At 60.9% G+C, this 12,361-nt stretch overlaps 1 protein-coding gene across 9 annotated transcripts in view; it reads right to left on the minus strand.

Moving 5' to 3' along the window:
• Positions 1 to 7,010, minus strand: part of ELAVL3 (ELAV like RNA binding protein 3) — a 49,811-nt gene extending 42,801 nt beyond the window's left edge. For 2 of the 9 annotated variants that reach the window (XM_074935765.1, XM_074935763.1), the window contains exons 1-2: positions 6,801 to 6,912; positions 6,533 to 6,603 (exon numbers count right to left, since the gene is read on the minus strand). In XM_074935765.1, coding sequence (XP_074791866.1) covers positions 6,533 to 6,601 — 69 coding nt within the window. In that variant the 5' untranslated portion in view covers positions 6,602 to 6,603; positions 6,801 to 6,912. Of the gene's footprint in view, positions 1 to 1,344; positions 1,443 to 2,010; positions 2,163 to 6,532; positions 6,777 to 6,800; positions 6,913 to 6,956 lie in introns of those variants that run through there. The other 7 variants (XM_074935771.1, XM_074935769.1, XM_074935764.1 and 4 more) reach the window with 6 other exon arrangements.
• Positions 7,011 to 12,361: the final 5,351 nt, after the last annotated feature.

Here is a 12,361-nt window from a genome sequence, read left to right on the forward strand (position 1 = left end):
GGGCCCCATCTCAGGGGGGGTCTGGGCAGCGCCTGGCCCTGATCTTGATTCTGGAGGGGTCTCAGGCATTAGTGTATCAAGTAATAAGGATGCAAACATGAGGTTATATCCATATATCTAGATCTATACACACATACACACCCCTATCAGCACACACACACACACACACACACACACACACACACCCCTATCAGCACACACACTGACACTCACACACACACACACCCCTATCAGTGCACACACTGACACACACGCACACACCCCTATCAGCACACACACCGACACTGACACTCACACACACACACCCCTATCAGCACACACACACACACACACACCTATCAGCACACACGCCGACACTCACTCACACACACACACCCCTATCAGTGCACACACTGACACACACGCACACACCCCTATCAGCACACACACCGACACTGACACTCACTCACACACACCCCTATCAGCACACACACACTCACACACACCCCTATCAGCACACACACTGACACACACACACACACACACACACCCCTATCAGCACACACGCCGACACTCACTCACACACCACACCCCTATCAGCACACACACACACACACACACACACACACACCCCTATCAGCACACACACTGACACTCACACACACACGGACACACCCTATCAGCACACACACTGACACTCACATACACACACCCCTATCAGCACACACACTGACACACACACACACACACACACACACCCCTATCAGCACACACACTGACACTCACACACACACCCCTATCAGCACATTCGCCGACACTCACTCACACACACACACCCCTATCAGCACACACACACACACACACTCACATACACACACCCCTATCAGCACACATGCCGACACTCACACACACACCCCTATCAGCACACACACTGACACACACACACACACCCCTATCAGCACATTCGCCGACACTCACTCACACACACACACCCCTATCAGCACACACGCACACACACACACACTCACACACCCCTATCAGCACACACACACACACACACTCACATACCACACCCCCATCAGCACACACGCCGACACTCACACACACACACACACACACACCCATCAGCGCACACACACACACACACTCACATACACACACCCCTATCAGCACACACGCCGACACTCACTCACACACACACACACACACACCCATCAGCGCACACACACACACACACTCACATACACACACCCCTATCAGCACACACGCCGACACTCACACACACACACACCCCTATCAGCACACACACTGACTCTCACACAAAGGGTACAGTATACATGAGCCGAGTGCATTAGATAGCCATACCTGGAGATCCACACACCAGAGTGTATCCTCCAGCCGTACGTGTGTAGACACACACACCTCGCTGTCTACCCCCCCACACACACACACGCCGGTAGAGTTCACACACACGCCGTACATACGACCCCTCCATCCCAGACACGCTCCCACCCGGGGTAGATTTTACAGCAGCGCCCGGCTCCAGAAAGGCACCCCCAGAACACCCCGCCCCTGCGGATAGCCACTCACTGGCATGGGAAATATTCCTACAGATCCATAGACCCCGCGTATCGCCCATCTCCAGACCCCCCCCCGGTTACCCCCCCCCCGCGTATCGCCACGGACCCCCCCATTCTCTTTCTTTGCAGCTGCCTGTCTCCATGTTGAGCCCTGTTCTCACCCCCCGCCATGCCCTAGCTCGCCCCACAGCTCTGCCCCACGCGCGCTATGGGGCCAGAGTTCTGTAGATCCAGGGGATCCCCCCCCACCCTGGCACCTTTACACCCACGTTTCACCCCGATCCCCACCCCAACCCCTGACAGCCAACCGGGACCGGGCTGCGAGATCCAGCCGAAATCGCAGTGCAGGGACTGGGAGGGGGGGATTTATACCGTACACCCCCCAAAAGACGCGCACCCCGATATCAGTCAACCCCCCCCACGCATCCAACCAACCCCCCCAGATACCTACGGTGACCATTCTTCCAGCGCCGCGGGCACTCCCGCTGCAGGGCCGGGCGGCCGTGGGGCTGCGCTCTCCAGCCGCCGGCCCGCACCCCCCAGCCCCCCGCCCCGGGTGGGGTCGGATCAGCGCCGAGGAGCGGGGGGAGGGAAATCCGGAGGACCGATTGAAAAGCCAAATCCCGGGCGAGGATCGGGGCTCGATGTGTGTAGGTCCAGCGGCGGAGGGGGGGAGATTGGGAAGGGGGGGGCTGAGCAGCGGGGGGGGGGGAGCTGAGCGGGGGAGGGCTGAGCAGTGGGGGGGGAACTGAGCGGGGGGGGCTGGGCAAGGGGGACTGAGTGGGGGGGGCTGAGCAGTGGGGGGGAGATGAGCGGGGGGGCTGAGCAGGGGGGAGATGAGCAGGGGGGCTGAGCAGTGGGGGGGAGATGAGCGGGGGGGGTCCTCTTGTTCTCGGCCTCCTGGGAAGAAAGGAAGGCGAGAAAGGAGGAGGGGGGTGGACGAGAAAAGAGACAAGGGAGGAGAACCGGACCGGGGGGAGAAGACGGAGGAGAAGGGAGAGCGGAGGGAATGGAAACGAAGAGGTAAAACCAAACAATGAAATGAACAGAAGGAGCCGAGTCTTGGCCCGGGGGCGAGGAGAGAACGAGGGGGGGGGGGGGGAACGAAAAGGAGGAAGAAGAAAAGAAAAAAAGGAAAAGAACGAGAAAAGGAAGGAACCGGAGGAGCGGCAGCTGCAGCCTTGCGCTGGCTGGTCCTTTAAATGTCCTTGGTTATTTAAACCCGGGGTTTATTACGGGGGGGAGGGGGAGGCGGGGTTTTTTTCGAGGGGGGGGGTCTTGTTTTTTCTCCCCCCTCCAATATGCAAAAAAACAAAGGATCCTCTGCAGCCCCCCCCCCGTGTGTGATGGCTGGGTCCAGCTGCCCCGCGGCCCCCCCCCCAGACTCCCTCCTGGCCCCCCAGCGACGGGACCCGGCTCATTGGCTGGGACCAGCGGCAGCGAGTTCTCTCTTGGTTAACACCCACCCACCCCCCATAGCACACGCAGCCCCGCCCCCGATGGCACACACAGACCCCCCCCTCCCCGCGGATAGCACACACCCCATAGCGCCCCCCCCCCAGGGTAGCACACGCAGCCCCACCTCCCCGATAGGACATCAGTCCCCAAGATTTCACACACACACACACCCCGATAGCACACGCAGCCCCGCCCCGATGGTACACACAGACCCCCTCCCCGCGGATAGCACACACCCCATAGCGCCCCCCCAGGGGTAGCACACGCAGCCCCGCCCCCCCGATAGAACATCACTTCCCAAGATTTCACACACACACACACCCGATAGCACACGCAGCCCCGCCCCGATGGCACACACAGCCCCCCCCCCGCTCCCCGCGGATAGCAGACACCCCATAGCGCCCCCCCAGGGGTAGCAAACGCAGCCCGGCCCCTCCGGGTAGCACACCCCCCCCCCGATAGCATACGTAGCCCCCACCCCATGGCACATCCATCCCTCCCAAGCAGCCCCCACCCCAGCTCGTGCACGCGCCTCCCTATACTGCACTCCCAGCCCCCCTCCCCCCAGCATTCACTCGGACCCCATCCTACATGCAGAAGCCCCTGTACCGCCCCCCCATCTCTCCTCGCTGGGGTGGGGGGGACCCCTCAGCTCCGGGGCGGGGGGAAGGAGAGGGGTGGTGTTTCAGATACAACCCAGAGAGAGAGAGAGGAGATATATATAGAGAGAGATATAAATAGCTTAGAGATGGATAGATATAGATCTAGAGAGAAGGAGATAGATAGATAGATAGATAGATAGATAGATAGATAGAAGGGGTGTATGGGGCTAGATAGATAGATAGATAGATAGATAGATAGATAGATGGGGTGTATGGGGATAGATAGATAGATAGATAGATAGATAGATAGATAGATAGATAGATAGGGTGTATGGGGATAGATAGATAGATAGATAGATAGATAGATAGATAGATAGATAGATAGATAGATAGATGGGTGTATGGGGCTAGATAGGTAGCTAGATGGTGTGTATGGGGCCAGCCAGCCAGGGTCTGTGAGAGAACCAGGCCGAGACAGAGAATCTCTCTTTCGTGTCATGCCATTGAGTCTCTGGGTGTCTGGGTCAGGGGGCACAACTGCAGGGAAAGGGAGTTATGCTGGGGGGCATCCAACTGCAGGGCAGACTCTGCTCCACCAGCAAGATTTATCCCCATTTCATGGGGGCAGAGAAACTGAGGCACAAAGAGGGACATGCCCAGTGAGGCAGTGGCAGAGCTGGGGACAGAACCCAGGAGTCCTGGCTCCCAGTCCCTCCCCTGGCTCTCCCGGAGCTAGGCATGGATCCCAAGAGTCCTGGTTTCCCAGTCTTTGCTCGGAGCAGCCTTCACACCAGTTGATACATTAGCTCTGAAAGTCGCCGGTTTCACTCAGTCTCCGCTTCACCCCCCTGGCATCGCCCAGTTCCTGGGCTGCTGAAATGCTGGGCAAATGACTGCGGCTAATCCAGGGGCCCCATTGTGCTGGGCAGACCCCAAGGGAGGGACAGTCCAGGCTGGATGGGCCCGGTGGGGAGGGATGGACTCAGGCTGCATCCAGCACTGAGGCTGGCGGAGCGATGGTGCCTCTAGTCTGGCCCCACAGGAAGGTTGGATAAAAGACCAACTACTGCTGCCAGCAAAGGGAGATCCTTTCTAGGTTAAGCAACAGAGCCCTGAGGGGAGGGAGGAGCTGCAGGGGAGCCGAGGTGGAGGGCATCCACCCATGGCCATCCAAAGAGCCTGCAGGCCCTGAATGGCAGCACTGGCCCAGGATGGAATCAGAGCAGCTCAGCTCTGTGTCATAGTGCCTATGCTCCTGATGCCAAATGGGGAGTCTCCAATGGCTCAGGCAGGTGGGGCGGGGAGGTCCAGGATTCAGACCGGAGTTACGAATAGGGCACAGAATGCAGCGTGGGAACGGGAGGCTGTCACTCTGTCGTTATCTCCAGGGGACGACTGAAGGAAGGGGACTGACAAGGTGGACCGTGGAGACTGGATCCTCTACACATCCATATCTACGTATCCAGTTCGCCGCTCCCCTAGGTCTGGATTGGAGGGGGCACCTCTAGATAGGAAAGACCCCATATCCCAATTCCCTGAGACAGCCAATCCCCACTCCCTGGGGCTGCATCAAAGCCAGGACTCCTGGGTTACCCAGCTCTGGGAGGGGAGTGGGGTCTAGTGGTTAGAACAGGGTGGGTTGGGAGCCAGGACTCCTGGGTTTTATTCCTGGCTCTGCCACAGACTCCCTGTGTGACCTTGACCAAGTCACTTCCTTCCCCCCATGCCTCAGTTTCCCCATCTGTAGCATGAGGCAAATGATACATACAGGCAGATGTTTGTGAGCTGCCTAGATACTACAGAGCTGGAGCCCAGTGCCAGAGAAATAACTGCAGTGAAAGTCACTTCACCCCAGGTTCGACATGCTCACCACTCCTTGCCTTCAGTGAAAAATGCCCTGGCCTAAAGCCACATTCAGCAGGTCACGCAGTGCTCAAGAAAGGGAGGCATGTATTATCCCCATTTCACGGCGGGGGAAACTGAGGCAACGAGCGGGGCAGGGACATGCCTTCAGCCCCCACTGAGCTGGGGCAGAACCCAGGAGTCTGGGCTCCTGATCTCCCCCTGTTCTAACCCCTAAAGAAAGTTCCACTCCCCGAGGCAGGGAGAGAACCCAGGAGCCCTGACTCCCAGCCCCTTCCTGCTCTAGCCCACTAGGCCGCACTCCCCTCCCAGAGCCACTAATAGAACCCAGGAGTTCTGATGCCCAGCCCCCACCCACCCTTGCATTCAGCACAGCCTCTCGTGCATAACCCAGGACCACAACCCAGGTGTCCTGCTCTTCGGTGTGGTTCCGAAATCAAAGTCTCCTCTCTCCAGAGGTCTCTAGACATTTCTAGAAAGTTTTCTTTGGCAGCTGTTCCCCCTGCCTGGCCAAAGTGCCGCAACACCCTCACACACACACACACACACACACACACACACACAACCACCACCCCTGACCCCCACCCTGGTCTCACAGCACAACCAGGGGGGTGCACATGGGCCCCACACTGGGTGCTTGCTAGCCCCATCTCGTTCTCTCCCCTTCCCTGGCGGATCCTGGCCTGCCCACCCTGTCTACAGGGAAATCAGCGCAATGTCTCGCTCCAGCAGAAGCCGCGCGACACAGGGAGAAAAGCCCTCCCGTCGCCTGCTCGATTTCCGAACCGAGCATCGACAAACATGCCACCACCCTGGCTGGAGACACACACGCCCCCGCGTGCAGCCTCGGGGAGGGCGTGTGGCAGTCGCTTTGGACCCAGCTCCGCCATCCCCCGGCTCCAATCCGGCCCCGTTTCCATCGAAACCCACCAATTTGGGGGGCAGGAGGAGGAGGTGGGAGTGGGAGCGGGAAGGGGGGGGGGGTGTTCGCTAATAACCGAGGAGAGAGGATTGGTTTTGGTTAAGCTGAGACGGTGCCTTGTCCCCTACCTCATTTGCGCTCAGCGGGTATCTTTCTGCGTCTTGCGGGCATCTGCTCATTTTGAACAGCGTCGCCATTGCTGATGGAAGCAGTGAGAGAGGAGAGAAAATAGCAGTTAGTCCCAGGGGAAAGGAAGAAAGAGACACGCACGCATAGCTAGGTAACGGGTTGGTAGCCGCGGCCGGTGATTTATAGCCCAGCCGGCCTGCGATTTTCCACCCAGGGAGAGCCGGAAGCAGAAAAGGAATCTCGCCACGCCGAAGAACCGAAACTGACCAACACCCCCCTCGACGCGCACACGCGGCTCCCTTCCCGTCAGATTCTTCGCAGAGAGAAAGGAGCCGGATATTTTGATGATGCCGTGCAAAGGGAAGGGCCGAGGGGGGACAGGCCGGGAGCTGGCTGTCGGAGAACCTGGCCCACGGCACGTACTGTCAGCCACGGGTGTCGAGGGAGATGCTGCTAAGTCCTGCCACCTGTCCACATTGTAATGGGAAGCTGCATCTAGTGGTTAGAGCAGGGAGAGGAGGGGGCTGGGGGATAGGACTCCTGGGCTCTCTTCCCAGCTCTGGGAGGGGTGTGAGGCCTAGTGCAGAGGTTTTCAACCTTTATTCATTCGCAGACTCCTAACAAATTTCAAATGGAGGTGCGGCCCCCTTTGGAAATCTTCGACATAGTCTGCAGACCCCCCAGGGGTCCACGGCCCACAGGTTGAAAACCACTGGCCTAGTGGTTAGAGTAGAGCAGACGTGGGGCCTGGCAGCTCTTTATGCAGGGATCCCTTGTCTGGCCTGGAGATGCAGCCACCCCTGGGGCGGGGCACAGTAGCTGTTTGTACAAGAAGGCCTCACCCAGCGCTGAAACACAGCCACTTCTGGGGTGAGGTGGGGCAGCTGTTTATACCCAGGGCTGAGACGCAGCTGACTGTGTGTGTAACCGCCCCAGGTGGGGGAGCAGAACGTGCTGGGGGAGGGGATGGGATGACCTTGGGGCTCTTCCATGGAGGCCGATAGCCCCTATGTTCTCCCCAGCCACACCGGGCCCTTCCCTGCTCCCTCCACGGCTGGGCTGGAGCATCGTCCCGGCTGGATCTCTTTATCCCGCACGTCGCTGCCCCACCATGGAAATCAGGACATGGTGGCAGGAACAATGACGGGGAGCAAAAGCCTCCCAGCTGCACTCTTCTGACCCCTCCCTTCCCACCCCCCCCGTGACACCTGCCAGCCTGCCCTTCCCCCACCCTCAGCCCATGCTTTTGTTCCCTCCATGTAGCCTCCCCCCAAACCCCTCCGTGTTCTCAGCTCGCCCCTCACAAACGTCCCAGACGCTGATGCACCCCAGAAAAGTTTCAGGTGGGCACAAGTGTTCACAGGATCCCAGCCTCCCGCTTTGATGGGCTTGGAAATTAGAGGCTGGGGAAACACAGCCTGGTGCCCGTGTCTCCCCAGCGCAGAAGCAGCAGCACACCCACAGGGGGCGCTCTCCGCCCGCCCCCCCCCCCCCCAGCCATCCCCTCCCACGCCCCAGACACCCTGCCAGCTCAGAGCAGGGGCTCCCAAGCAGGAAAAGAGGCAAGTCAGTTGCCCAGGTTTCTGGTCAGTTTCCTGGGGGTCTCTGCCAGGGCTGGGGGCTGGGCTCCGGCACAGGCTGCCCCAGGGAGGAGGGGAGTGAACTCTCTTGCCCCTATTTCTGATCCCAGGGTGGCACCTGACCATGAGGGCGCCTTGGAAGTGGCAGATCAGTTTGTCACACTGGCGGGAGGCTGGGGGGTGATTCGGCCTACAGGGCACATGGGTGGGAGTCAGGACTCCTGGGTTCTGTTCCGGGCTCTGGGTGGAGAGTGGGCTCAGGGAGTTACAGCGGGGGAGGGGGGCTGGGAGTCAGGACTCCTGGGTTCTGTTCTGGGCTCTGGGTGGAGAGTGGGCTCAGGGGGTCACAGAGGGGGAGGGGGGCTGGGAGTCAGGGCTCCTGGGTTTTGTTCCGGGCTCTGGGTGGAGAGTGGGCTCAGGGGGTTAGAGAGGGGGAGGGGGGCTGGGAGTCAGGACTCCTGGGTTCCACTCCCAGCTCCAGAAGGAGACTGGGGCCATGGCAGGACTACATGAGATAGCATGGCCAGAGTGTCTAGCCTAGTATCATGCCCTTAGCACTGTCCCAGATCTACCAGTGATCACAGCCCGGGACCCCCCCCCACATCTCCCACGCAGAACCAGCCCAGCAGAGCTCTCTGGTGCAGGCCCAGCCCTGCTCGGTGTTTGGGTGGAGGGTGAAGCAAAACCAGCCATCACCAGGCCAGGAGGTGGGGGCCAGGGGTATCCCCCGAGCCATGGGGACCGGCTGTGTCCATCTGGACAGGCAGGGGTGGGAGTCATGCACTGGCAGCTAAGGGGACCTGGGGCACAGACACACTCCTAGTGACACATGCATGGCCTGTCCCTCACAAGGCCCGTGCACTCACGCTGGCCATGCCACTCCTGCCCATGCTCTGCTCCTGCAGAGATCCTCCCATGCGGGTCCTGGCTCAGGGGGGCAGTGGTTCCGAGACCCCCAGCGACGTCTCCGCTAAATACCCTTCAGTTTCTCCTGCACTGAACTGTGTGAAAGGAGCAAAACAACTGGACTGAGGCTCTCCCCTGCTTGTACACTGGTTGCCCTTCCCTAACCAGGGAGAGAACCCAGGAGTCCTGGCTCCCAGCCCCAGTCCCAACCACTCGACCCCACTCCCCTCCCAGGGCCAGGGCAGGGAGGGAACCCAGGAGTCCGGAGACAGTCAAGCTGGCTCCTTGGCACTTTCTGAGGCCAGACCCAATTCAGCACCACAGACAGCTCCAGGGAGCCGCCCCTGACCTCGGTCCCAAGGCGGGGCCCCGCGGCGCTGACGGGCTGAGCAAGCGGAGCAAACCCGAACCGCTCTCGGCTCGCCCCCGCCCCTGGGACGCTGGGGACCACTGAAGTGAGGTGAGACAGGGCCAATGGGAAAGAAGCCAGGAGTCCTGGCTCCCAGCCCCCCCCCACTCTAACCGCTAGTCCCCACTCCCCTCCCAGAGCTGGGGGAAGAACCCAGGAGTCCTGGCTCCCAACCCCCGCCCTGCTCTCCAAGGGGGCCGGACTTTCCAGAGCTTCAGCTGCAATATCCCCAGTGACCTCAGATGACCTTTGAACAGGTGTCAGTGAGGGGGGCACTTTGGCCTCTCGACCCGCCAGGGTCCACGAAGGGTCAGCTCCCCCTCATGGGGAACAACAGCTAGAGGCCGGGGGGGCTTACCCCTCCTCCCAGCACTGCAGTGAATAGACCCCCTGGGGTGGGGGAGGGGACAAGACCCCAGGCCCCATCCCCAGCCACCACCACAGAGTGACTCCTGCCTAATAACCTCCACCCTGGGAGGGGAGCGGGGTCTGGTGGTTAGGGGGAGGGGGCTGGGAGCCAGGAATCTTGGGTTCTCTCCCTGGATCTGGGAGGGGAGTGGGGTCTAGTGGTTAGAGTGGGGGGGAGGGACTGGGAGCTGGGTTCTCTCCCTGGATCTGGGAGGGGAGCAGGGTCTGGTGGTAAGAGCAGGGTGCAGGGGTTGAAACTGATCTCTCCCTTTCCTCTCTGCCAAGCACAGTCCCTGCCCTCCTACCCCCAGGAGCAGGGGTGGGTAGCAGGGACCATATGCCACCAATTAGCCAGTGATCCCACATCTGCCACCATCCTGCGAGGGGGCGGGGGCGGGGAGGGGATGTGATGAGGAGGCCGAGCCCCATGTCCCATGGGAGGAAGGGGCCTGGCAGACGCAGGATCTCACCCCAGGATGGCAGCGCCCAGCCCACGTGCTGTGAATGGCCGGGGGAGAGGGGTCCCAAAGGGACTCTGATTTCAGGGCCAGGGAGCCAGATGGCCGGGGGTGGGGGAGGGGATTGGATTAGAGGGGGAGGAGGCCCCCTATTGCAGAGAGGGGAAAGACAGGGAGGGTGCAGAAACCCCAGCATGGGGACGGGAAAGAGGGGACCCCCCCTGCTGCAAACCAACCCCCCCATCCTACAGCCTCCACACTGCAAACCATCACCCCAAAACTCAGTCTTAATCCCTCAAATGTAACACAGGTCACAACCCCTCAAGTGCAAACCCACCCCCCTACCTGCCCCCCCTGCCCCTAAATCAAACCTCCCTACCCCCACTCATGGAGTCCTGCCCCCCCCCTCCTATGACCCAGCAGCTCCCTTGTAGGGGCCTGGCTCAGTCCCAGGCTGGGAGTCCCACCCAGGCCTTCCCCTCTGATGGCCCCCTATGTCATGAGTTTGCTGGGACCCCACCTGTCTCCCAGGGGTCCACGTTACAGAAATGCCCACATGGGGCACTGGGGTCAGCACTGACTGCAAGGGGAGAGCGCCCCCTAGTGATCCCCCACCTCGCTCCATGCAGCACAGGGCCCCTAGCACCGTCTCTGTACATAGGCCAGGAGCTCTCAGCCCCTACCAGCCTCAACCCCCTCATCCCTACCATGCCCACTTGTGCCCCAGGAGGCTGGTGGTTAAGGCCCTGGGCAGGGACTCAGGAGAGCTGGGTTCAACTCCTGGCTGTTCCACTGACCCTCTGCGTGACCTTGGGCGAGGCCCTGCACCTCTGGGACTCAGTTTCCCCACCCTGCCTTTGTCTGCTGAGGTGGAAAGGCCTTCGGGGCTGAGACAGTCTCTCTGTGTCTGGGGACCCTGATCTCGCTCGGGGTCTGTGCAGAAGCTGGCACGGGGCGGGCTGTGATTGCGGTCAGGGTCCTGGCAGTGCCTGGCACGAGAGGGGCTCTGACTTTGATGGGGAGGTCAGTGCAGCACCTGGCACGAGGGGGGGCCGTGATCTCAGTTGTCCGCTACCATAGTCATAAGAGTATGCTCCGTGGGTCCCCGCAAGCCGCAGAGCTGCATCAAATCCCAGCCCCGCTCCCAAGGAGTGGACCCCAGCACACGGGAGACTGGTCCGGCCTGGGGAGGAGACACACGCCCCATTCGGCTTTGTCAGCAGATCCGGCCTTCAGCAGCAAGGTCTCTCGCTGAGCGCCAGGGCCTGACTGCCCCGGGAAGCCAGCAATAGCCGGGGCTGGGCTGGCAGCTCAGCTGGGCACGAGGGGGTCGGGGGAAGGGAGACGGACAGGGGCATGAGGTGTCTTATCCTGGCTGGGGGAGACCCAGCTTTGCAGTGGGGGGGGGCTGCTGCATTGGCCTAATGGGGATACGGATTTGCAGCAGAGCAGAAGGTTGCAGTGTCTTGCTGGCGGGGGGAGGGGGCAGGGATGCAGCAGCTCAGGGCGAAAGGCTGCCAGGAGCCGCAGACTGGTTGCACGGGGATGCAGCGACGTGCAGGAGGTGGCATTAAGAGGCAGGGCGGGAGGCTGGCAGGCGACGGTGACGCCGCAGGGGGATGCGGTGCTGAGCAGGAGGATGCACTGAGCTGCAGGTGATGCAGATCTGCAGCAGAGCGGGGCAGGGGGCCAGAGGGAGGCAGGAGCCGGTGGCATGGGGTTGGGGGCGGGCGATGCAGCAGAAACAGATTGGAAGCAAAGCAGGGGCTAGCCGGGGGGGACAGATTGGCAACAGCACAGGGCCGGAGGGTGCAAGGAGCTGGCCTCTGATTTCAGGCCCCTGGCACAGCCCCACAGGGGGCAGCCGTTGGCTGGGAGCCATGGATAGATGCCCGTAACCCCCGCTCCCACCCCAGGCCATCCCTATGAGTGCCCAGAACTAGAGTAACCCCTGCCCTGTGTCCTGACTCCCAGCTCCCCTCCCAGACACACACACTCTAACCACTACATCCCATTCTCCTGGCAGAGCTGGGAATAGAACCCAGGAGGCCTGACTCCCAGCCCCCC

This window comes from Natator depressus, chromosome 20 (genome assembly GCF_965152275.1).
Source record: "Natator depressus isolate rNatDep1 chromosome 20, rNatDep2.hap1, whole genome shotgun sequence".
NCBI classification, from domain to species: domain Eukaryota; kingdom Metazoa; phylum Chordata; order Testudines; family Cheloniidae; genus Natator; species Natator depressus.